The 27,235-nt window shown below is 37.0% G+C and overlaps 2 protein-coding genes and 2 long non-coding RNA genes across 5 annotated transcripts; 2 read left to right on the top strand and 2 right to left on the bottom strand.

Moving 5' to 3' along the window:
- The first annotated feature begins 1,375 nt into the window (after positions 1 to 1,375).
- Positions 1,376 to 13,830, top strand: LOC136348825 (uncharacterized). Its single transcript, XM_066299977.1, has 6 exons — positions 1,376 to 1,662; positions 3,747 to 3,875; positions 6,936 to 10,149; positions 12,338 to 12,623; positions 12,673 to 12,961; positions 13,016 to 13,830. The coding sequence occupies exons 2-6, from the start codon at positions 3,766 to 3,768 to the stop codon at positions 13,269 to 13,271; spliced, it is 4,155 nt and encodes a 1,384-aa protein (XP_066156074.1). The 5' UTR covers positions 1,376 to 1,662; positions 3,747 to 3,765; the 3' UTR covers positions 13,272 to 13,830.
- A 268-nt stretch (positions 13,831 to 14,098) lies between these two features.
- LOC136348826 (uncharacterized) lies at positions 14,099 to 14,760 on the bottom strand. Its single transcript, XR_010733727.1, has 2 exons — positions 14,596 to 14,760; positions 14,099 to 14,535 (listed from the first exon to the last, which is right to left on the bottom strand). It is a non-coding gene; the product is annotated as an uncharacterized lncRNA (long non-coding RNA).
- Positions 14,761 to 17,290: 2,530 nt separating this feature from the next.
- On the bottom strand, positions 17,291 to 18,445 carry LOC136348784 (uncharacterized). Of its 2 annotated transcripts, none has more exons than XR_010733720.1 (2): positions 17,761 to 18,445; positions 17,291 to 17,694 (listed from the first exon to the last, which is right to left on the bottom strand). It is a non-coding gene; the product is annotated as an uncharacterized lncRNA (long non-coding RNA). The 2 variants fall into 2 exon arrangements; XR_010733721.1 differs by having other exon boundaries at positions 18,126 to 18,445.
- Positions 18,446 to 18,640: 195 nt separating this feature from the next.
- On the top strand, positions 18,641 to 26,086 carry prd1 (pruning defect 1). Its single transcript, XM_066299922.1, has 14 exons — positions 18,641 to 18,926; positions 20,110 to 20,313; positions 20,364 to 21,201; positions 21,262 to 21,641; positions 21,761 to 21,903; positions 21,959 to 22,194; positions 22,249 to 22,540; positions 22,597 to 22,944; positions 23,034 to 23,411; positions 24,015 to 24,169; positions 24,274 to 24,493; positions 24,559 to 24,783; positions 24,865 to 24,987; positions 25,049 to 26,086. Exons 2-14 carry the CDS (start codon positions 20,130 to 20,132, stop codon positions 25,169 to 25,171), a joined length of 3,645 nt encoding a protein of 1,214 aa, XP_066156019.1. The 5' UTR covers positions 18,641 to 18,926; positions 20,110 to 20,129; the 3' UTR covers positions 25,172 to 26,086.
- The last annotated feature ends 1,149 nt before the right edge of the window (positions 26,087 to 27,235 follow it).

Raw genomic sequence — 27,235 nt, 5'->3', positions numbered from 1 at the left:
CATTTCTCGATGGACAAACGCCATTTTGGGCTTGAGAATCGCACTTTAAAAATTTCACTTACGAACAAATTGAGGATGAACTCTCGGGGAAAACTCTGAAGCGTCGCACGTAAAGCCACATTTGAATACTCTCTAAGAACAAAATGGCGGACGTGTCACGCTAACTTAACAAAATAGCGAATTCTTGTTCGGTTATTTTGACCACATGGTCACTTTCGCTAATGAATTGAACCACATTCCTCAGTGAAAAAACGCCATTTCGAACGTGAAAATCCCTTTATTACAATTGTGGACCTCGAATATATACACTGTGAACGAGGCTGATCAGGGCACATACGCAATTGTGAAATAGTCGCAAAATAGCGACACTTCTATTACTGCAGGCAAAATTCGAAATGTCCATTTCAGGTCATCGAACCATATTTCCCAAGGGAAAGGCTCCATTTTGAACCTGAGGATGATGCTATGAATGAAGTGTTGGTGGAGTGACTTGGTTACTAAATACGTTTAAATGAAATGGGGAACGAACGACGGCTGCAAAAACCTGAACTAAGCGACATTCAAAAACTATTAAAAAAAAAAAAATTAGGGGATATAGAAATATTTTATTATCGCATTATGCAAAAGTTCTTGGATTTAAACACGCAATAAAATTGCATAAATATGCAATAAATTCTGTGAAAAAAACAATGTAAATGACGAGGTGTGTTAAAAATGAAAAAAAGTGGCACAAGATCGCCTTATCCCTTGTAAAGTTACGTCAATTCCATTAATATAGAGCTGGATTCCAGAGTTGCCCTACTAATTCATGATTTTTCTACTCACTAAATCAGAATGGTACAGTACCGCCTAATGGATGAATGCGAAGGAAAAACATAGAAAACGTTCGCTTGTTTCTTTTTTATATATTTCTTTGAAATCATCCTACGTCTATGAGTTTATTAAATCAGTTTCACCAATAATACAAATGCGCCCTGTGTTCCTCGATTTTTAACAGTTTAATTTAAAGTTGAACAGTGCCGTGCTACATGTACTATGTGCAATTTAAAATTAAATTTCATCAAAGAACGAACATAGGGAATTCGGTTGCTCAGCTACAGCGCTGAGTACTGAAAAACTGACAATTATCCGGTGGTTTCGTCGCCCATCAGGTTCACCTTTGCCGTCGCGTAAATAAGAAAACTGAGGAAACAAGAAAGAAGGAAAAACAGAAAAGCCCAATAACATCCGGCTAATTTACCCGGCCAAAATACAATAAACAAAATTTTGATCCTTAAAGCGACTCTCAGAACGATACCGAACGAAATCTAGGCTAGTACAATCGTCATCAAACGTACCCAGAGACAAGACAACGCATTTCCCAGGCGGCTGAGAAAATACCACAATGGATATACCATCACCGAAAGCCGAATTTGCCTACCACCACCCATAAGGTAAGTGATCTAAAACGACTGGGCTAAAGTGGTACCAGCGAAGAAGACCTCTTCTGAAGAGCAGCAGCCGAAGAGACCAGTGAGTGACATTGACTCCGCGAAGAAGCACACACCAACGACCTGTCGCGAAAAAGTTTGTTAGCCCCGGTTCTTGGAAATTGTTGGAAACCCCCAGAACATCCCAGAGTTTCACGGTTCAGAGTTGTTCATACATATTTCATCCCGAAAGGTAAGTTTTCGCGTGGGTTTAGTTTTTTTTTTGTTTTTTTTTTTTTTTTTTGATAAATTTTTACGATCAACAAAATTCGGTTCGGTAATCGTTTCTTTGTCGGGCGCGCGAGGAAGGAGCTTCTGCTGGGCTGAACAAAAAAGTAATTGTTTATGAAAATAAACTGTGACGGACTGTGTGCGATCGCAGGAGACACAAACTCATCACGTTCTAATTCGTTTTTAGTTAAAGTCTTGATATGAATTTTTTTCGCCCGCCATGTTTCGCCAACTGGCTCCGTTAGCATAATGCTCATTACGCCCATTAACGGGCGAAGAAAAACACCGAATTTGTCGCGTCGCCGGGATTGATGATGGCTCGAAGAAATGAAGAACCGATGTCCACAAGTTTGCGGTATTTCTAACATTGAAATATTGTGTAGTTTCTTCTTGTCGAAGAGATTACAGGAACTTGGCTGGGTCACGCCGTAAAATAAATTCGACCATCGGCCACCGCAAAATAACTGTTGTCCAGAGTAAATTCTTATTAGCATAACTGAAAGATGTCCTCGGGCGGTTTTACTACATTTTTATACAGTTCATTGCATGTTTACACATATAAATCGGTACCTAGAAACCCAGTTTTCAATTTAAAAAATGATGACAATGTTTCCATTCATTCGCGTAGGTACACCATTATGTTTTGTTGTGTGCACGAAGAGAGTCGTTTAACATAATTAATCGGTCTAAAGATGATAAATAGGATGCCAGTGAAAGTTGAGAGAAGATTTTTCATAATGTGTCATCTGCTCAAATTGCCAACTTCTCATAGGGTTTATTGTTCCACAAACGGTTCGTCGCTCTCGTGCAATTTTCTGTTGATTGATTGACTACAATAATTAGTCCGAGCAATCTATCTGCAATTAGTCAGAGCGCATTATTGCCCAACGACCGATTCCCAATTTACCTTCGAAGTGCACCATCATCTTATACAAATAGATAATTGATGACCAAGTCTAATTGCCAGAGTTGCAACGCCGGCAATTACCGATAATCACGGTTCTTTTCTCAAAAACCCAATTCTGATACTCCGGAGGTACTGTTTCAGTAGATGCCGACCATTCTAGATCTCGAGGTACCAATCGGACATGCTCTATAATGCCGATTATCGGCCAATTAAGGTTAGTGTCACGACGCCATTTTTGCTCTTTCCGCACTAAACAAATTGCGGTGAAATCCTTAATAAGTTTCCAGTTGACATTTTGAGGCTTTGTTGGATACTGCTGAATAGCAAAAATTTTAATTACGATACCCATGAATAGATCTAATAATTATCTTATTTGTTGCCTCGCAGGGATTTGCCATTAAATCGGCATCGGATTCGACTGTAAAGGGTCCGCTTTGATTTTCTGCATGAATCGCGCGAAATCACAAAAGCGGCAACCTCGCTCTTGTCATTTGTTCGCAACCAAAGATGGCGGGCCCCTTGGGTCCCGTGCGGAGGAGCTGCCATCGATGTCGTACCTCATGCGAGCAGTGTTGTCGCAATTGACTTAATTTGTGAGATTTGCTTGGCAATATTGGTCCTAGATTGGTCCTTAGTAGATACCTATACATAATCTATGGGGAAACGTTATTTCGTTCTCTTTACTGTTTAACAATAAATTCATTGTTTAGAGGAAAAAATGCACTATCTCATCCATCCAATTAATGTAGATTGCAAAATTTGGTATCGTAACCTGGTTCTTCTCGGCAATACCGGTTCAAGTGATATAATAGTGCATAGGTTCGCCATTAAATAACAGTAAAACTCGAATCTGCTTTCAGAATTAACGATAATTAAGAAAAGTTCCCATGAGCTGTTAATGTTGCTTTATAAAGTCGATTGTTGCAGCTTTTAGATTACTTTATTAAAAGCCAATCTTACGTACAACGTTTTTTTGATTTAATGGAACGTTCAGGCGGGCAGCACTTTATCTTGCTCTCCTCTTTCCCTGCAATAATCAACATACGAAGTTTCCAATCCGGAAAATCGATCGCGCTCGCAAGTTTTTGCGATTTCCAACCTGATATAAATTTTAGTAAAAATACTGTTTTTTCTTGCAGATTCCGTTACTGTTCTGGCATGCGGCTGATATATTTGATTATAACAGGAGCTGTCCTCGTGATATGCTGCGCAGGTGACGAAGGAAATGAGTCAGATGGAGACACTTCGAGGAAAATTTTGGGCTCTAGGTATGGTGGTATTAACCGGGAAAAATCTTGCATATTCCTCCGTGAGACAGGACCCTGATACGGGTATACAGAGTGGCCCATAAGAAACGTGTCGGGAGGCATAACTATAAAAAAAAAAAAAACGTTTTCTTGTGACGAGAAAATTGAAACGCCTCATTTTCGTTTCAAAGGGGATATAACTTTTCACGTTTTACTCTCCGAAAAGCCGATACGTCCGAGTCTTGTTAACTTTACCGACAGGATAATTTCCGTAGAGTCAGAGGAACTGGCCAACTTTCAAAGTAAATTACCTGGATGGTAAAGTTAACAAGACTTTGATATATGTGCTTTCAATCTTTAAGATTAACTAAGCGTATCTGTCATATCTAAAACAGGGATAATGGAGGCTTGATGAAGGGGGCAGGAAAGTACCAAATTGAAAAAAATCGTCGATTTCTCATTTTATATATTTCAAAAGTTCCTCTTTGCTGTTTAAAATTTGATACGACGGCAAAATATTTATACGATGTGGTACTTAAGGGCAGTGTCCTCCACCGAAATCTCTCAAATGCGAATAGAAATTAAGTGCGGTGGAGGATATAAACACATAACCAGATAGTTCGGGACTACGTTCGAAGGGCCTCTTTTCTCTAAATCCACCACTCATCGGACATAAACTTCAAAGAAGTAAAAACAGGGACGGATAGATTATGATTTTCAAGAAGCAAGCACGTGCCAATAAGCCAAACGAAAGAAAAAAAAATAAAAATTGGGGGATTTTAAAATGCTCTCCTACGTCAATGATTTTTAGAGCTCCCTTATTGAGTGATATGCTCATGTTTAACTACACTAAAATAGGTTAGTTCAGGTTAAATAGGGGCGCTAGACTGATTTTAAGCCCAATATTCCAAAAAGTATAAATGAAACAAGCACTATTGAAAAATTACTAGATCTCAAAATATTATGCTGTACAGGTGGTTATTGAATAAACGTCCGATATTTTACAGGGTCAATTTTCAAGTAGTTTCAACATGAAAAGTTCCTGTAAATATGTCCTAGTTCGTCGAATTTTAAACATACGGGATATCAAAGTGGAAAAAAAGCACATATTCTTTGATATCTTTTGATCCCTTCCAGCTAATTTGACGAAATTTGGTGTGCGGGGGTTTTTTTAGATAAAAAATTCAAATTTATCAAAACATCTAGTTGTATATTCTAGAGGGCACCAAAGCAGTCATCAGGACGACTTTTAAACAGCTGTGATTTTTTTGCGACACACCGTATATTGTATATCACTTTCGACCAGAAAAATCTCTTTGTGTACCTTGTCTGATTAACAAAAATATGCTTTATTGCCGTCGCTAGAAACAAGGGGTTCCCAGGAAATCTCACCTAAGCTGATAATGGACGCTAATTATGCAAAAGCGCTAAAATAACCAGTCCTAGTGGTCGCCTATGGCAACCTCTACAAGATAGGTCTAAATCGTTGGTAAATTTGAATTTCGCATCCCAAAAAAACCGCCAGTTACGAAATTCCGTAAAATCAGCTGAAAGAGATCGAAAGACATAAAAAATATGTTATTTATTTACCTTTGATACCCTGTATCTTGAGAACTAAACGAACTAGGATATACCATATGTTAGTGAAAACTTTTCATCTTAAAACTACTTGAAAAATCGCCCTGTGAAATATCGGACACATATTCAGTAACACCCTGTATATGCTAGTGACTTTCTCTACATGTATTGAAAGCTATGAGGATTTTCCCTAATTTAAAAAATATACTCATAAAAAGGGCATATGCAGAGCACGTATGTGTACGAATGCAGAAATTTTAGGTAAAATGGTGCGACGAAGAAAATCATGGTCGTTTCGAAGGGGGTTTAAAAAAATCACAATAATAAAGGAACAGATCATCACATATACCCCAAAATTGCGAGAATTCGTAGGGCTTCTGAGAGACAAAGTACGCCACTGATGTTTTTTAATATTGAAAATTGCCAATTCTAAGTTTTCTGACGAAAATGAGTGTCGTGTCGAAGGAAGTAAAAAACTTTGAACAATAACGTCTCTCTTGTCACGAAGTTCCGAAGTTCGCATAGGAAAAGCAGGGTTTTCTCTAAACAGGGGCGCGCACAACACAATTTCAAAGTAGTTAACAATCAACGATAAACAGAAACAAATAGTGAAAGGTACTAATGTAGGGTACAGCAAAATCTCAAAAGCTATGATATGCCGATGATTTAGTGGTTACTGAGAAGTCGTAACGGTTCCCTATAAATTGAAAATTATAGAAGTATACCCCCAGCTAAACTAAAAGCAATGGCGTATCCATATACACAACGCAAATTCAACTTTAGGAACAAGATTAAAAAAAAACGGAAAAAATAATTTCTGAAGTTGCTATGAAGGTTCTCCGCAGTTCTAAAAACATATATTTTTATCCAACAAAAACAGGGGCGCACTGAGCACGACTTTAAAGTAAATACCTTACAGCTAGAATAAAAAAATAATAATAAACGGGAAAAATAATTTTGAAAAATGAGCGGATCCTAAAATATCGTTACACAATTAAATAAGCATCACATGTTTACCGCCTTGAACCGTAGATGCGCGCGCCACTGCCCTAATGATAACCCGATAAATAGAGTTGTACCACATTAATAAAGTGAAATTCGGAGTCTTAACACTGCATTAAGTTCACGATTTGTATCCACAACAAGTTTGAGCTACTTCACCTTTTTTTAGAGCCTTCCGGCACGTTTTCGATTTAACCACCCCGTATACAGCAAATGATAAATCTTGAGCCATAATTGACATATCAAATCGAAGAAATACCATAAAACAATCAATTTCCATAATAATTAGGTCTCCAGCTATGGATGTCTCTAATTAAGGATGGGAACTGGGTAATTGTAATTACATTCATTAGCCGACTCGTCTCTATTATGTAAACCACGTATTATTGTGCATAATCATGTAAAGTAAAAAATGTTTTATGGCTTTAGATCCGTTATAAAATGCTCATTATTTGCTTGTGGTTTTCGAGTACCAAGATATTTTTAATGCCATGTTTACAGCGTGGTTACGTCAGTATCAGTGGTCATGGATGCTGGTAATAAGAAGAACACGTTATTCACTGATGCAGTGGGAAAACCGCAGCCCAAGCCTTTGAAGCCTTCCGAATTAGCAAGTCCTATAGATCTGCTAAACCCCGATAGATACGAGTTCTACACCTTCGACGACAATGGAGATTTGGTGAAACGATTGATGTCTTTAGACGAAATCCGGAGCATTATCGCTACAGGAGATAGTGACGTTTTGATGGACTTGGACTCTTTCACTTCCCAGGGATTTCTGCCGGAGAAAAGAGTCAGTGATGTGGTTACCAGTGTGCAAAGCGTTGTCAAAGACGAAATGGAGATTATAAAAGATCCGATTGCAAAGCCGATTTTCGACACCCCGGACGTTAGCGACACTTGGAGCATGATCCTGCCCGCGGTCTTCGGGAATTCCGGGGAAGACATTAAACCCGAAAAACCAGCAGGGTTTGTTACGCCAGAGACGATCATGGTGGAGCCTACCTCACACTCAACATCAGGACCTAATTTAGTTGATAGTATCTTGAGTAGTACCACATCAACGAAAAATCCCAGTTCTCCAATTTACTATAGTAGCCCTTCGCCTCAGTTGGCTACTTTTAACACTCCTAATCCCCAATTGAAGGTGGAAATCATCTCCAATGGGGGAGCGAGTACTGAGAAAAAACCTACAAGACCGACAATTAATACTACTAGCATGCGGCCTTTTTTAGTGAGGAATCAAATCAAGACTACCAATCGTCAACCAAGTACCACGCAGAAAACTAGTCCGAAACCTGTAACTTTCACGTCGCCTTCACAAACATCTACGACCACAAAACCTACAGTCACTACTCCAAAGCCTTCAAGCACTGTAAGCAGCATGGCACCATCTACGACATCCACGAAACCCAATATATTCGGAATACCTGCAGATTTATTCCTTACCGAATCCAGACCAACATCCTCTGGACCAGTCTCGAGACCTATTTCCGACTTTTTCGGCCTTCCTTCTCTAAACGAACTAAAGAACAACCTAACATCATCAACTAAATCGACAACAATTCAAAGCTCAAGTACTACAAAAATTACTGTGAAACCTCAGCTAAGCATTTCTTCCACTGTAACTAATTCTAAGACAGGAACCACAGTTCATTCAAGCATTGTTCATCCAACCACTGTGCATCCAACCACATGGGCCCCGAGTCCTGAAGATACCCAATTCTTCAATATTTTCAAGGAAGTTTTAGGGCAAACCTTGAGCTCCGATAATAGCTCTATTGGGTCAAATTCCGAAGAATCCACAACTGATACTGCTGCCATCACCCACGTTCTCAATTTTGAATCCAGTAAAGTGCCCACCACTGAGGTTGTAAGTGAATATTTAACCACCGAAACTGTTACCACTACCAAACTGCCGCCTCTCTTGAGCTCTTTGAACAACAACGAAATATTGTCCGCCTCAGAACTGCTTGATCAACTTTTGGTGACCACAAATATCTACGAAATAAACACTGAATTGGCAACTGCCAAACAGAACCTGACTTCAGACCCCATCAACACCACTACCAACATTGAACAAGACGTCATTTCATACCCACCTACCACTGACATAGCTTTAATGCAGAGTATTGGACAATTATTCTCTCAGGCCGTGGGAGATGTAGAGACTATCGTCAATCAGACCACTGAGGCTGCTGATTTCACTCGATCTAATGATCTTGTCATTAGTAAAGAAGGAGAGGCTGAGATTAACACCACTACCACGGAAGCTCAAACTATTTCAACCAACAGTGAAGGAGTTACTGATGAAATTAGTGGATCTACGGGGGCAATACTTTCGCAAACGAACGGGCAGGTCACGGAAGGACCCCAAAGTTTCATTACTAATCGAAGGAATGATGTGACTGAAGCTACGACAAGCATTACAGAAGATATAGCAACCAAGACTGCTCAAGAGACTACGACATACTATTATTTAGTGAGGGCCAAACCTTCGGAATTTCCGGATATTTCCACTACCAACAGAAACAGGACCAAGCCAGCTAAATACGATATAAGTTTGGAGCAGGAGGTGATCGCTGAGGAATTAAAGATTGCTGAGGGATTAAAGAATATAACGTCAACCCAGAATAAGAACACCACAGAGCTACTGAAAATGAGTGAAAGCAATGTTGTTTCGGTTCAATCTAATGCAACTACCACGGAGGACGTTCCAAGCACCACTGATAAAACTATGGAGGACTACACTTCAACTATAACAAATGAGGTAGCTACGGATGAACCTGCAGCTACTACTGAGACAACCGCAACCCCCTCCATTAGCACCACCACCACTATCGTTTCCACAACTATCACTACACAGAGACCTCCCAAACCTTCCATTGTAATCACGCTGAACCAAACTAACACAATCGTGACTGAAAACGAGAAAATTGTGGCCAACAAAACCATTTTTACGCAGCCCATCACGACCGAACTCTCAACGACAAAAATCGACAAAAACTCAACACAAGACCAAACTTGGACTTTGGTATCTACAGTGGCTCCACAGCAGGCTGCAGACCAAAACCTCCCGCCCCCCACCATTCCGTACCCTGAAATCATAGATTCTCCTCCTCGTGTCGACTTAGTGCCGAAACCGATGCAAGGATTTGGTCTGGAAGAAAGTACTTCCTCCCTGGACATCGACGTGCACCAATTTGTACAGCTTTGCAACGAATTAGCTTTTGGCTTCTGGAAAAGTGTCACCACAGGATTGAGCCCTGCAAGAAGCATTTTTATCTCCCCCTTCGCTTCTACATCCATGCTGGCAATGGTCTTTCTAGGAGCCAAAGGGTCGACTTCAGAAGAAATGAACGAGATTCTAAAGCTCGATGACATGGTTACTTTCAATCCGCACTTAACATTTAAAAGCATTTCCGAGTCGATTGTTAGCGAGCCTGGTACCGGCATAGCTACCACAGCTATCATCAGAGAACTCTTCAGCGACAGAAGCAAGGGAAAGCTGTTGGACTTCTATAAAAACCGAGTGAGAGCGTTTTATGATGGATTTGTAGAGGAAGTGAGCTATCGGGAGATTGGTGACGTAATACGTCGAAGGTCTAATCTTTTGGTGAAAAAATACACCAATGGAAAATATCCCCAGTTCCTTAGCGATGCTTCTATCACAGCCCGATCACCGTTGAGTGGAGTTGGCATCAACATATTTGAGGTAATTTGTTGAGATTTATTTATTTTTTAAAGTTATTTATTTCTTTATTTATGTAATATGATTGTAGAAAGCACTTATACTGCTTGAATTCTTTACGACAGTAACTCAATTTCTTAACTTTAGGCCAATACGCAACACGCCACTGATTAATGTCTAATTTAACTGACAATTTTTCCTGTCAACTGAATGACTTTGACGTTGTGGTATATCACGAAAAACCAGTGACGGCGAAGGATTTCTCCTAATGGGAAATGTTTAAAATTTTGTTACGTCAGTTTTAAAACTACATCGTTTCCCAATTTTCGGTTCTTACGTTTCGGGTCACGACCTAGTATGCCCCTGACTTACGTCTATTTCAACTGTCAGTTCTTGTGTACGATGAAACTCTCCAAATGTTCCATTAATCACCATACGATAAGTCAAAAATGGTTGAGATTTGAAAAAATGCAACGTAGTTTGTACAATAAATAAAGAATATCAGGAACTTCATTTTCAGTGGCGTATCACAAAAAAAGCTTTAAGATGTCAAGAAAGGGGGTACCACTCCCAAGAAAGCGCTGACGTACGCACATACAGGGTGGTTCTTTGAAAATTTAAATCCCAATATTTTGATAATTACGCCGGCATTGGAAAGATCCAAAAACACGTCTACCATAATATGGCGGAGGAAGATGATTGAGGGTATGATGAACTACCAAATGCACCCCGGCCACCCCAAGCCTTTTTTTTTTTTTAATAACACGCGGATGGTTGCGACATATTGTCGGAAAGCATTTTCAATAAGCTTTTCAATGATATCAAAGTTTCTGGGATTCCGCCCTCAAATGCACCCAGCAATGGCTAAAATGGAAAATTCACGAGTAAGACGCCCCGAGATGGAATTAAATGGTTTTCAATCAGGAATCAGTAACAGATCTGATGATTTATTCAGAGTTTTATTGTAGTTAAATCAAAGCATGAGATTTGCCGTTCAATATTAATAATTTTTTGTAATAGAGATTTGTTATATTCACATTTTCCACGCGTATTGTTAACAAAGAAATAATAATAATGTTAAATATACAAAACGAGGCATTTTTCCTTTATCGGGAATCATGAATGTTTTTTTACTCAATGAATCGTCGAATCCTGTTTATGATCTGATTTTCATTTCGCGTTTTTCGCAAATTTTCAATCGAAATTTGAATGATTGAATTTTTTTAATTTATGGTGATGAAGACATTGTCTTTACGAAACACAGAAGTATTTCGCCAGCGACATTCCGGAACAAACATTAATCCTTCCTACGTTAGCATCAGCAGGGCGAGAATGGACAATTATAACTGGACGATAATTTACTAAGATTTAAGCGGGGCACCACCACGTTTCGTTTCACCCGCTAGACAGTGGCCGGACAGAAATTACCCTGCAAGGCGGATTGGAAAGAGGAGATGAGTGGCAGAATGGCCCCCTAATTCTCCCGATCTCACGCCTTTGGAATTCTTTCTGTGAGGGCACTTGAAATCTGTAGTGTTCGAAACCGAATCAGAAACGATTTAAAAGTTAAGATGGCGAATTGTTACTGAGTATCGTGCAGTTCCTAAGGAATTTTTTTTTAATATATGATAAGAATATAAATACCGTTTGTTCGTACGCTTGCATGGAAAATAACGAACACCTATTATAAAAAATTATTTATACCGAGCGGCAAATCTTACCCTTTGAATGAATTATCAGTTCTATTACTTATTTTTATTTGAAAACCACTTAATTCCACCCCTACGTGTCTTTCTCGTGAATTTAGCATTTTAAGCATTATCAGATACATTTCGAAGCGAAATTCCAGAAACTTTGGCACCATTGAAAAACCATTGAAAATACTTTCCAACGATATGTCGCAACCATAATTGTGCTGTAAAAAATTACTTAGGGCAGCTGGGGTGCATTTGATAGAGGGTAGTGAGTTCATCATACCCTCAATTATCTTCTCCCATCATATTATGGAAGACATATTTTCGGATTTGGCGACTACCATAATTTCCATGATATTGGCAATTATACTTAAAAAAAACCCACCCCGTATGTGGATTTTACTGACGATTCATAAAATTTAGTCATTTAAACGCTGAAGAGTGTCACCTTTAGATTAGAATATTTCAAGGTGAGTTCCTAATAATTTACACACAACGGCAATACATGATTATTCCAGACGGACTGCTCTCAAACTTCTACTGAGGGCAGAGATGGGGAACTGCACTTTATCGTCTACCCCTCATTGAAGCAACGCCGCTTGGTGCCCATTCCTGCTGTAGTGTACAAGAATGGCTTCCTAGCAGGTTACGAACCGAGTGTCGACGCCACTGCTGTGGCACTCGGCAATAAGGATCAAGTAGTGAGCACCATTCTTGTCGTTCCCGGCCAGCAAGGCATTGCTGCCCCTGTGGACGGTTTGACAAGGTTGGAGAAGAGATTAGTGGAGAGCTCGTTTAAAAAAGGTTAGTTTTGTATAATCAGGATTATTTGGACAAACAAACGTTGTTCCAGGTGCTTGGTCTAGGTTGCTCCGCTCTTTGATTCCTCGTCCAGGCCTCGAGGTTCAAATACCCAGATATTCCCATAAATCCGTAATTAACGCGACTAATACCCTGCAAAGAATGGGACTACATGAGCTGTTTAATTCGAGTACTGCTGATTTGAGGGGACTCAATGGGGTTGCCAACGAGCTTCATTTATCTGACGTATTACAAATCAACAAATTCGCAACTTGTGGAGAAATGAGGGGAGATGATACTCAGCATTCGGAGGTGTACCCTGCTACCACCATGAGGGGACGGTATGCGTAAATGTGATTTGTTTTTTTCTTATTTTAATTGTTTTTTCGTTGCAGAGCTGCTCGTCGCTTGCGACAGTCTTTCCGCCATTCACCGGACCAAGAAGAACCGAGAGATTATCAAAGGGCTTTCCACGACCCTTTACACGACCCTTTGCTATTCGCTTTGCCTTTGTCCCTACGCCCCCGACAAGCGCGAATACCGGAAGTTCCTAGATTAAGGTTCGACAGACCATTTTTGTACTTCGTGAGGCACAACCCGACGGGGCTCATTTTACACATGGGCCGGTTTAATCCACGGTTACTACCGTGACCACTTAATTAAGTGCAGGCCAAGTAAGAGCGTTACAATTCAGTATTTGGCAAACCGGACAAGACTGTAAAAATTGAATTTTTATGTTCTTAGTTAAGCCTTTCAAGGAAATTCGAATTTGCCGATTTTTATGCTATAGTAGGACTAAGAGTACTGTGTAAGTGTAGCTAATTTATTAAATTATAGAGCAAATAATTTTCCAACGGGGAAAATTAATTTACGTTTTTGTGATTGTATATTATAACAAAATTCTTAGCTTCGTAGTATTGTTTATAATGAGTGTTAATTTATTATAACTAATACATAAATGTGACATTACAAGAATAGAGAATATCCTCAGTTCACGTTTTAACATGAACACCCTCATATAAAAAGCAATTATTAGTATTATATTCAGGCCTTGCTCCCGTGATCAATTACTGCTGTGAAAGACAGCACCCTGCCCTATGCACAAGGCTTATCAGCATTCCTGAAGTTCCCGACGTTTTCTCGCACCATTAATAAAACTGGACATCACAATACCGGGTGTTATTCAAGTACGTGGCCAAACTTCGAAAGGACCGTCCATTGGGTAATTTCAAAACAATAAGTTTTTATAAACAGGTCCGAAACTGCTTTGTTTCCAAAATACAGGGCGTCAAACTTTTTTTAAAAACTGTTGCATATTTAAAAAAATCTTAATTAACATGAAGATGCAAGTTAATACGACTTTGAAACTTAGTCACAGTTTTTAATGTAGTACAGAGAAATCTTTTAAACTAGAAACTCTTTCTCTCCTTTTGCTAGAGGCGTGCACAGAGGTAGGGCCAGGAATTAAAAAAAAATCGAACTAGAAAAACGCTTTATTGAAACTATACTTGAACAAATGGTACGCATTTTTTAAAACTAAAAAACATTTAAGAATAACTAACACGAAACTTACAATAGTTGCTGAAACTGACCTCCTTGAACTTCAATGGAAGCATCGACTCGTCTTAACATTGATTGCCGAACATGCTGAATTATTCCCGGCGCATGTCTTGCCTTATTACATGAATTTTCCACTTCGTGAATTTTCAACATTTTTCAAATTTAAAAGATTGATGGGTCAGCTTGGGTTAATGTATGTGAGCTTTCGTAAAGACAATTGTAGAAGTTTTGTTTATTAATTCGTCGTAATGTAAGCGTGAAAAAAATGATGGAGGATCTGCAACCGTGAGAAAAACGATGTTTTATCATTTTTTCCAATATAAACACCTGCGCTCGGTGGTGGCTACGACGCATGCTGGCGACAATACATTCTTGTCTCGATTCTCGACAGTAAAGGAGTGTCCCAGAGACTTACCTTTGTTTTATTTCAGTCTTAAACCCTAAACTAGCCGCGTGGGGTGCGACGCGCCCCAAACCACATCGAAAAGTCTACAACTTTTTATAATGTGAATTTATCGCGCTAGCGTTTTCAGTAACTTCGTTGCAGCGCGCGACCTGCGTAATACAGACATGAGCAGTGCTTGATTGTCTGCGACTATGCTTGGGAACACCTATACAACAACCCACGCGACCGTTTACGTAGTTGAAATTTCCATTATCTAATTGTTTATTTTTATACATGGCGTTCGAAAATGAGGCGATCGAGACTTATCCAGGCAATTTTACATCAAAAATGAGTGTGATAATTTCCTATAATACTTTTTCACCAGCTCAAAAGTAGCCGATCTAGAGGAAGTTAAAATTGGGTTTTAAAAATATTAATATAAATAATGTAATAATTTTTTTAAGTAACTTTTTTGCTGGTTATCCGTTTGTTTTAAAATTTTGAACAGTTATTACTTATGATCTTTTGCATTATTGGTCCAAAGCTGACTTTTATCCCTTAACGCTAAGGGGTTGAACTGTCCTTTGTCATCAACTTAATAAGCGATAACTTTTTAGTTTCCGCTTTTTGTTGTGTTCTGTTTTAAAAAAATAAAATAGCGCTCAAAATTACGTAAAAAAGGTTTACTTGTTTCACTCGTCTAAAATAAACCATTTCAATAAAATTTACTTTTAAAATTGTCTTTAACGGCGTGAATGCGTTAAATTATTTTCAACGTTTTAACGGAGCGTGCCATGGAAACAAGTGCTACAGTTTCCATAGCAACAACGACAATCAAACAATTTTGACAAGTTGCAAAGTGTAAAAATGAGTGTCCGTGCTTTGTGGATAATAAATTTTTGAATTAAAAAAAAATATATGATGAATAATGGTAATTATTCCAATGTCGAATTACGTGATACACATTATTGTTATGGTGTAGCTGGAGGCAATGCATCTGCGGCAAGACGTGGGCACGCTGAAACATATCTACATAGAAGGATTCCACGATGACGTCTCTTTAGCGGCACCACTCTAGACTTGGACAATAGGGATCATTTGAGACTAAGGTTTTTGACGTAGTCATCAGAGACACGCCACGAATACCTCGACCTTTAAATTCCATCGAGAATAATCCAAATCTGAGTGTAAGATTAATTAATGTTCTGGAAAATGTTCCAAAAGGTACAGCGCAGAGATGTTAAAGGAACAACTCCTTCGTCTACCTCATTATCACAAGGTTCAAACTTTAAGTCTGGAAGACCTCGTGTGAATGCAGTGGTGGACAAAAGTATTGGCTCAGCATACATTTTTTGAAATAGAGCCTTGTACCTCATAAATAAAAAGGATATGTATCATACGGGTAATGCTATATTATGCCGTCAATCTTTAACTTTATTTCTGGTACAAAGTTAAATTTAAAACGCTAATGTGGAAAATATTTTATTGCGAACACAAGGGAAACTCGTAATTTTACGAGGGCAAGAGCATTAGCACTTTTGATATTTTCCTCTAAATATTTTTGACTCTTGGACTGGATTGAAAAAAATAACAATTTACAAAGCATTGTTTATATTTATGTCCCTAAATATCAAATACAAGAGATTCGTTTGAATATCAATCTACACTGTAAATGTACAGTTTTGAATTGAGTAACCGTTGATTTTAATTCAAATAGTGTGCGTGCCCATCAGCTGGAACAAATCACAGATAATTTTTTTTCTTTAAAACGTTTCACGCTAGTCAACACCACTCTACTCCGAACTGCGTAATTCAACGTGGTGCGTTTAAATCTAGAGTCGTCTTTAGGCCAAGTGCGCATGGACTACTGAAACATCGACCGATTTTTTGGGTCCGTGTATTTATCAGCCAATTTTTTATCGGTTGGTTCGGCTGCGGAATAGTTCGATTTTATCATCGGCGACAAAAAAAATTAAATAGAATTTATAAAAACTGCGTCTGTTATTACTTTACTTTTTAAATTACGCAAAACAGGTTGTACTAGATTCATCTTATGATTGGTCCAAGGCCAAAAAAGATGGTCGGTTCTACCAATCTTCTGAGAAAATGAAGGAACATCCGGAAGAACGTTTGGACTATATAAGAATGTGCATTGAAAGTTTTAATTTTCTGCGTGAAATGATTTCGCCCTTCATATATAACAAAATCAGATGCAATGAAGTGTTCCATTTAAAGAATATATTGAGCATATTACTAAAAACTATAACATATGTACATAGACATATCATAAATGTACATTACAAAACAATAAACGTTAAACAAAGCTATACGAAAATAAGAGATTATGTCAGTATTTTTTTATTCTACTTCACGATAGATGTCTATAAATCGAACAAAATTGGGCGCTTGCACGTGGCTCCATTAAAAACTATAGACGTAGATACATACTAGGTACGTTAGCCAATTGCAATCAGATCGTAAACCCATGCTTTGTCTCAGATTTTATAATCGGTCATTTTTTAAATCGTTCATGTGAGCTTAGCCTCATTTGCACCGATGGGACACGCACTTACTGGGCAATGTTTCACTAACAAAAATGTATGAAAATAGGTTTATGACTGATTTGTCTCAAAAGAGGAATAGTTTTTTTGCTGTGACATCGACAAGTTGTCGCACAAGTGGAAAAAATTTATAGCTAGCGATGGGCAATGCTTCAAATAAAATATTTCTTATTATTTTCACACACAATAAACATGTATTTTCATTAAAAAAATTCCGGTGTCATATTGATATGGCAGGTAATTGCTTAGACTTTATTTTGATGTTAATTATGATTTAATTTTTAATTCATATTTTCAAGTTTTGGTTAAAGTTAATTTGTTAAAATTTTTCCAGTTCTATTTAATAATATTCTACTAAAATTGATGATATTCTCCTCATTCAATTTCATGGTGTCCAGTAAAAACTTGTTCACATTACTCAGCCTCTAGGTGTGAAAACAGTGAGTGGTGGCCTAAGTATTCTTGACAATTTGCTGGAATGGATCCACATGTATGTCGTTAATGTGGCACAAGTGTTGAGATAGAAGCCCATAGAAATTCTCATAAGCCTCCTGTTCAGTGCAGGAATCTAAAAACACCAAGAAGAGATAACAATTATCTGTATTTTATAAATAAAAGAATATATATTTTTTACAATGAAATGTGACACAACTGAATTTATTCTCCCTGTTTAAGCTCCATATTCAGCAATTTATGGGGGAATTCCTCAAAGTCTGGACTGAATAATGAGATTTATAATTCATCTTAAAGCAATTAAGTTCGTTTCTGCATTGTCAATGATAGCCCGTTTTTCTCTCCCTCTTCACCTTCTTCTTTGATTTCTTCCTCAGAACCTGTCTCTGATCATAGCCCTGATTCAGCCTCATTATCAGTTTGTGAAATATTATTCTTAAAAATTTTGTATTTCCCTTCATTTAGTTCATAATCGTTGTCACATTTGAAAAGAACTTTTCAATTATTAGAGCCTCTATGTTTGTTTCTTTTCTTATAGCTACCTACACAATCAGATGATGAATAATGAGATCTGGTTTTATCGTGCCTCCCCTTTCTATCAGCCTTTTTTGTGCCTTGAGCAGGGGTCCTTTTCAGAGAAATAAATTTCTTTGCATTCCGGCTCCATTCTCGAAATATATTTTTAGGAAGAGAAAAAAGGATGTCTTCCCTTCAATTTATAAAGAAATTAGGCATTTGTCTATGACTTTCTTTACAACAGGTTGCGGTTTAGGATAGGGCAATATAAAGTTATTATAGGAGGAAATAAGCATAAAACTTTGATTTTTATAAATATCTATAATTTGAAACCTTATATAACAATACGAGCTTACTAAATTTATAACTAATTATTTTTGTTATAAATAATAACATACAACCACAATTGTGAATTTGTCACTACTCACTTTTCATCAATGACATATGAATAACTCGTAATTACATGTCATCTGCACTCTATACTGCAATTGTTCCCTCGACACCATTGTTCTTCTCTCTCCCACTTGTGGGGATGAGATCTAACGAGTGAACAAAAAAAAATGTGGTCGTGTAATCTGCGAACGATTCTAGAGCGAGCATTAAGCGAACGTGTATATGTCACCATGAGTCAAAATTAACCGTTCACCCGTTATTTCCTTATCTTTAGCGTTTTGGCCATGCGCTGTTTGTATTGAGCAATGTCAATAATACCCAAAAATGCATTTCTAGTTTTTTGACTCTTTTCCAGAACTTATTTAAACAATAAAATATATGAATATTTAACCAAGGACTCAAAATGTGAATTAATGCGTTGAACAATAGGGCTCATTAGTAAGTTGCATGCAATTATACTAGTTAGTTGTAATGAGATTGAACAAAAATCAATTATTGAAAAACAATCTTTTATAGGGGGGAGATTTTGGCTTTTCGTCATATTTTCCTTTAACATTTAGAAATCTTTCTAGGATCTATTACTATGTACCAATAGAATAAACTGTCAATAATCACTATTCAACTATTAACAGTCATCTAAGAATATAAGTGTGGACTGTGAGCTAAAAGTTATCAGCCACCAGTCCCTTTGAAAAACAAATAATATGTTAAGTAAAATCATCTTTTCCACCTCTAAAGAAGAAAATGTTGTTCTTAATAATTACAAAATGCCCCCAACGGCATCTTATCCCCATTGAATTCCAAGTACAGCTTTTCAACTATGCCAAATAAAGCATCTAAAGTGTGTGAAGTGAGAAGTTGAAAATAATATCCTTACCGTACATTAATATCCAGTTTTTCTTGGCCTGTCATTTGCATTCAACCCTGATATGAACACACCCAACAGGGACTCAAGATTGAATAGAGCAAAAGAATCAAACCTTAATTTAATATGCAGAATATTTTCATGATATGCCACAAGAATAAAAAATATTTAGTCACCAAGTTCATTAATGGTAGAAATAGAGATACTAAGTACTGAACACTAAAAACAAATGTACATTCAGTTATAGTCCAAAAATGCCTTTCTTGATATTTTTTTGTGACTATAACTTATTAAGCTTACTCTTGTGATGTATTGCCCTTGAACTAGTTGCATTTGAGCTATGAACATCAGTCATAGATGTATCAAATAAATCTTAGATATTATAAAAATTTGATATGAAATAAATTAAATTTTCAAGAATTAAAAGTAGGTAACTTAGAAACAAAAAAAATAGTACTCAAGTTAATAAAAGCAACTTACCTTATAAAATTCATTTCTCACCACTTCTCAAGTTTGATTATAAAAACTGGGACACCTCCTCAACACAGTGTTACTAATCATAGGGTCCAGCCTCAATACAATATCTTCAGTGTTTATTAAATCTTTAAAATTAGAACAAAATCATATATCACTTCTTAGCAAACAAAATATTTTCTTAAAGTAGCTCATTTATAGTTGGAAGTAAATACAATGAATCACTGAATTTAAATACATATTAATAAACATGTTCAGTATAATAAGATATCCATTTTTGAGGTAAATCTTCCTGCATTATCATGGATTTATCCATTAAAAACATGGAGTTGTATGTAGAAAAGGAAGATGCTCCTAGGAAAAATTTGGATGCTCAAATGACCTCTAGCACAATATCTACTATCTCAAGTCTACCATCCCCTGTAGATTCAGGAGTGCAACTCGATAGTGAAAGTGAACTTATATCTGGAATGTCAAATGCATCTGGTAAGTAATTTAGTTTGAACACTCCCTTAAATTAACAGTGTCTTCTTTAGGATGTGACACTGATTCTGCTGCCAACACTGATATTCCAAAACCACAAAATCTGATGGAAATACCATTAACTCATGAGCCAGAAAAGCATAATTCTTCTGAATCAATTTCTATTCCAAATCTTGAAACTATTAATGATTTTGTTTCTGAGACACATTCGCACGGAGATAGCGTATTACAGACTGAAAAAGATAAGGCAAAAGATTCAGTTGAAGACAGACAATTTGCCCTTCAAGAATACACCGAAAGCGATTTTGTAAATAAAAATATTATTAATGAACAAATGCTGTCTCGCTCAGTTCCAAATTACTTTGATAAGTTTTCAAATTTAGCTAATCATCTTGAACCCTCAAATGACTTTTCTGATGATGTTTTTGAAATGGAGCATCCGATCAAATCCAATACTGAGATAGATGTTATGAACTTGTCTCTGAACAGTTATGAGCTTTTAGATTACACCTTCCAAAACACAGATTTGAAGCCAAATGTTGAGGCTGAAGCTGTTGATATGCATATCAGCATGTCAGAGGAAGTCAATGAAAATTTGAGAGTTATTTTAGATGGGAAAGAAGCTCCGCCTTCCATTATTGAAGATGTCTCTGTTATTGAGAATCCTGAGGTCAAACCTGCAGAAGAGCAAATTGTCTTTCGCAGACAAAGAAAGAAAAAGACCAAATCCGATACTCCAAAAAAGCGTGTTTCGTTCCACGAGGACATTTTGAACAGCACAAAAATAGACGATATTCACATCAATTTGGGTTTCATTACGCACGAGTCTGATGTCTCTTTTAGTTTCTTTCAGCGTGGTTTCGTCAGTAAACCAGATGTAGTAAAAGGAAGGTAAGTTTTTGAATGAAAGTATGTGCTCATAGTTATATATTTATATTTTCAAATTTCCAGGTATAGTTGGGCTGCAGAAGGCGATTCCCCGTACTACGAGAAACCAGGCCCAAACCGCGAAATAAAATCGGATATTTACATGCATAATCCAAGAAACTCTTCAAGTTCCTCTAGCTCAACTGGAAGCGCTTCAAGTTCAATTGATGAAGAGGACAGCGGGTCAGATGAAAATGTGCCGAAAAAAGAACCGACTTTAAAGCAACCAAAGTCAAGTTGCCTGAAGAAATCAAAGCACAAGAAATACATTGATACGAATATTGTTCAAGAAGAGATGAACCTTAAAAAGAAGAAATCTGAGAGCAATTTATTGGAATTGACTATATTCGGAAGTTTGAAGAATATGTTGAATTTTTCGACGTCAGTTCCGTTAGCAGAAAGAGGTAAGAGAATACATGGATATTGAACGAGTAGGAATCAAAAAGATACGACACTGTTGACTCGTACATTAAGCGATTTATCCCAGTTAAGTTTTTTTTTAAATATTATTATATGTCTTTAGGTGTACCAGAAGGCCAAGAAGATGTGACTATTTATTCATCTTCCCATGACGTTTCAAGCAGACGCAAATCCTTCGGCAATTTTTCAATTCCAAATGCTGAAGTAGTTGAAGTAGAGGAGGTTAAACCAGAACCTGCCAGCAAGGTTAGTATTCTATTTGTCTGTGATTTGCCATTTAAATTATTTTCTTCCTCTTCAGGTGCATCTAGCAAAAACAAATTTAAAACTTACCAGAAGCGAGGGGTTTTACCCAAATTATCCAAATCAAGAAGTTCCGGCGAATATTATTTTATGCGACAGCAACGTTTACGAGCACAAAGGCATTAGTTATTCCTATGAATACGACAACTTTCAGAAAACATTCGAGAAGCATAATAAGCCAAAAAGTTCTGTCATGTATCAGAAGATACTAAGTGAATTTAACTTCTTTCGGAGGTATTACACTATACGCTTTTATCTTGCTTAAGTGTGATCAATTAAAAACCATAGAAAAGCTAAAGAGGAACCTGAAGAAGACTTTGAGATTATCAACGATTTGTGCAGCCCCACTATACCAGAAACTAAAGTGGAAGAAGTGCTTGAGATGGAAGCTACAGAAATTGAACATATGACCAATACTCCAAAATCTAGTTTCAACAGATACGCCTCGTCATCCAAACTTGATTGGTCAGACAACGAAACGGTCTCAGACCTTTCCGAAGGCAGAAATTCTCGTCACCTCGATTCCCCTAAAAGAAAAGTCCGACGAAATAATCATTATAGTATTCAGTCTTCATTTAAGGCAAATATTTGTTTTTGGTGGCTGTTGAAGTTTCTCTATTTTTGTTTTAATTCTAGGTCCCATTGTCAGAACACACAGATAATATACTGGATTCGGCAAAATCATTCCCCAGTTTGCGGCCGACGTCTTCAAAGACATCCCTAATTAATCGATTCTTAAAGAACGTGACATTAAAAAAGATGATGGATTCAAAGTCTCAAATGAACTTAAAACGCACTAGAAGCTACATGAAGTTGTGTCCTAAAGCTGAAAAGGGACAATTCCTGAACAATAAAGAAATAGATGTAGCTATTGAGAAAGAAATTGGTTTGGGAAAATCAAAGCCAGTTGAACCTGCTGACAAAACCTCTCAAACTACTTTAAGCAGACAAATATTTCGGGATAAATTGGAGCAACTTTTGAGAGTAAATATATAGTAAATGTGAAAAATTAGTGAATTACATATATTAACTATATATTATATATATATATTATAATATATTGTTTTCCCTAGGTATTTCCAGTACGAAGTGCTTACAAAACCAACGGCGACAGCAAGCCTCTTTTACTGGTACTCTCAAATAAAGCCTTATACATCGTTGGAACTAGACAAAACTCATTAAATACTCATTTTCTGTTGCCCTACACCGACCTAAATGCTATTTTGATCGGCCCCAGTTCGCAGACCATACATTTTTCCAATCACGAGCTGGATATGCAGTGCATTATCAGCACAGGCTGTTCCAAAATAACCAACGATGTGATTAGCCGCTTGGAATACGCCATGCGGAAGGATTTAAATAAGCCCAGATTGCCGGCAGTTAAGCACTTGACTATGAGAGATATGACAAATTTGAGAAGGGCTATATGTAAGCAGACTGCTGTTCATAAGGTTCGTCAAAAAAACATTTTTTTTGTTCATATGAGAAATTTGAAAATCCACACCTCGCCGTCGCAATTGTTTCTTTTTTTAACTGAACGGATTGACTTTATTTTTCATGTTAGACCAATTATATATTCATGTGACTATACTGTGCAATTTGTCTCATGGAAAATCAAATCAATCCCTTCATTAAAAAAAATGATGTAAAAATTATTATTAAATTTCGAAATTAATGAATTTATGAGGAAACTGAACAGAATTTGACAAAAATTAGGTACAAGATTGAAGAACTTAAGAACAATATTAAAATTTACCAATGGCGTACGAGTAAATTTTTGTGATATTTTATGGGCCAAGATCTCAAAAAATACTATTTTGTATAATAGGTGAAGGCAGTCTAATTGCGTATTTAACAGCACCTATTACCTAGAACGCATATAAAATTTGAAAGCTCTATCTGCAGTAGATCAAGCACAATGAAATGAAAACTTCATTTTTTCTCAACTTTTAACGCCCTGTAAGTCCGCTACCAATGGAATTTGGACATGTGCTTGTATGAACTTTATATCTTTGTGTTACTGGGAGATTTAAAAAACATGAATTTCATTTTAGGATGAAGACTACTATTATTACAGTATAGTAAACATTCAGGATTTTGAAAGTAATGAAATGCCAGCTGCCCTAGGACCTAGTAAAGAAGGTCCTTTGATGTTCAAAACAAGTAATTGCGACTCAGGCCGATGGGAAACTGCGTATTTTATTTTGAAGTAAGATGGAAAAATATTTTTAAAAACACTCGAAAGCAAAGCTACTTATCTTTGAAACCAGTATTAATTTCATAGATTAACTTCCAGTTGCATTTTTTACCTAGAGCGGGAGTTTTATACATGCTCTCCTCCGCTTCCCAGAGAGTGCCCATGCGAGTATTTCCACTCATTAATGGGGCGTGTCAAGGCGCTCGTCGAATTTTTAACAGCCACAGGCCTCATACTTTCCAACTAATCGTGGATGGAAGCACTTTATTGCTAGCAGCTCCCGACGAATACGTGGCCAGCGAATGGCTGCAAGAGTTGATCCATGCAGCAAGTGGTGTAAGTACTTTTTGTGATTATTTTCGTGTCATTAAATATCAATTTTCTATTTTATTTTTTGACAGCTTTACAGCCACACAGAAAAGAATGCAACGCTCTCCTGTTCGCTCCTCATGACCACCGATCATATTCTTACGGTAAGGGAAGCATTTCCCTGCTCAATCAGTACACTGTTTTCTCTGAAAGTAAGCCAGGAACCGATTAAAGGGCCTCAGGCGCTCTCCTGTGCAGCCATCACGGATTTGGTGGCCTTTCGGTTGCCCTCCGCTGAGCAAAGTTGGTGCGTTCTGGTAAGCTGATTTTTACCGTGTTTTGTCAATACTGGTTTCAACGGTTATTACTACCATGTGAAATCAAATGTTATGTTACAGGAATTTTCGTGCAGAGAAGTACATGAGTATAGTGGTGATTGGATCATTTATTTTTCAACGAACGCAGAGTTGGAACATTTTATTTCAACATTAGAAATGTTGTGGCATTACTGCAATGACGACGTAAGTCATTGTGATCCGTTTTCGCCAGATGTTATCATTATTATATTTATTTAATTTTCAGAGCGACAGTTTTCCTCTTAGCACTATTCCTGAAACGGACCCGTTAAGTAGAAGATGTGTGGACACTTATAAGTCCTTAATCGAATCCTGGCCCTCAAATACTGTCCATTTGCAATTTTTGTAAATTGCTTCGTTTTTTCTAATTTGTTTTTGATTTAGTTAACTTAGTGATGTTTTTGAGTATTTTTTTTGTAAGAATTTTACCAGTGTTACTGTTTTTGATATTAATGATTACTTAGTTGAAGAATTAGGTACTTCGATTATTTATTAGTTTTTATTTTACAATTCTAGTCATTTGAAATTAATTATTTTATAATCAATATCGACATTGTGATAGTCATCAAATAGTGATCTTTTTATTTACTCAGGCCGTAATCGAGACAAGATTACGCCAGTAATTTAATGGTATTAATGTACGTAATATAGCCCGCTTTGCACATGTAAACAATGCACTACCATACTATAATCAAAATATTATCAGGCTTCAACTAAATGGTATGCATTACCCCAAAACAATTCTTAGTTGGGTGTTTCATCACTCTGCGTCGTTAAATTTTAAAAAAGGACGAGAAACTTGCAAATATAAGTAAGTGCGAAGACTGAAGACTTTCACAGGCTTAAATTAACGACAAATTGTCTAGCACATACGCTTATTGCTGTTATTACATATTAGTTAGCTTAAATACTGTCAGATTGTAAACTACGCGTGTAGCAGTAAAACTCAGTGGTTGACAAAGCTTTAAATTAATATTAAATGTTGGTACTCTAGTTTAACTATTAGACAATTGGACTTTGTATTAGCGTATTAATTATACACCCATTGGAATACAATAGCACGAAGATTTCGAATTTCTTCTATTCAACAGAATTCTGCAGTTTTAATGTCGCAGGTCAGCAAATTTAATCTTTTAGACATAGTCGTTGCATCTGCAAATAAGATGTTTTATATAACGTTATAGTGTAACCAATGATAATCTTTAAAATACTCTTGAAAAGTTGTAGTCCTATTCGAATAAATAAAGACAATATATTGAAAAAACGTTTGATTAAAACAACTTTCGTTCTTGAACTATATCAGCCTTTATTAGTTAATTGAAAGTCCTAATCATCAACATCCGTGCAGATGATTCGTCAACATATCTCCTGTAATCAATAAGTCGACCAGAACCTTAACGTTCTTCCTTTCGAGTCGAAGGCGAAGTTTCATCAGTCCAGCATTTGCTGCCGATATATTTAGCTTACCTTACCGAATGCCACGAATAGTTGTTGAGAACTTCACAGTTTTTGGAGATGCCTACGATCGGCTAAGATCCGTAAGGCACTGTTCTGGACATCATCAATTTGATCAAACGCCACCTGGTCACCGTGACCTCAGAGGGAACGAACTTTGCTACGTTTCCAGGACCTCTTAGGTGCGTCTGGCGTAGCCTCTGCATGTGAGCGGATGCGTTAATAGTCAATTTCAGGACATTTATGCGGCTGCGGTTGCTTACAGTTAATGTTGTATTTTTCCCACAAGTTTTCGTAAATTTGTTAAAAGCACTGGTGGGACGTTGTACTCTTAATCAGTATCCAAAAGAGGAACGCGAACACGAGAACGTTCTTATCACATTTCATTGTGAATAATAGATACTAGATTTGAATTTCCTTTAATTTTCACATAGAACAACAAACGGCAATCCTAATTGGAATTTTAGTAACCCCCCCGTAACGGGAGTTCATATAAGACGAATTCGTATAACACTGTAGAAAAATTGTGACTGTTCGTATAATCCACTAAAAGAATAAAAATCGGTCAAAAGCATTTATTGTTCCACCACTATAAAATGTTTTGTCATGTAGTATATTAAGTCTGAACAAGGACAAGGAAGTGAACCTATTTGCGTTGTAAACGGTTTATGGATTTGTACAGTGAGATCATTTAAATTTCATATCTGGATGTGGGGTTTTGCACAAGACAAATAGAAGATAGAAAGTAGGTCGTAGCTTGATCATATGTCGCAAAATCAAATTGAAATTAATTTTTAATAAAAGAGCCGAGTGCGTTTATATTGCTTTATTTACTTTTAATTTTTAAGATTTAAACATTAAGGTTATTTTATTTTTAAAAACACATTTTAATGGAAAAGGTTTGAAAAATTCACAATAATTGCCGAAAACGTCCATGCACTTCAGTGCACAAATTCAA

Source organism: Euwallacea fornicatus, chromosome 35 (genome assembly GCF_040115645.1).
Source record: "Euwallacea fornicatus isolate EFF26 chromosome 35, ASM4011564v1, whole genome shotgun sequence".
NCBI lineage: Eukaryota > Metazoa > Arthropoda > Insecta > Coleoptera > Curculionidae > Euwallacea > Euwallacea fornicatus.
The sequence above is the reverse complement of the archived record's forward strand: the minus strand, read 5'-3'. Positions and strand labels throughout refer to the sequence as shown.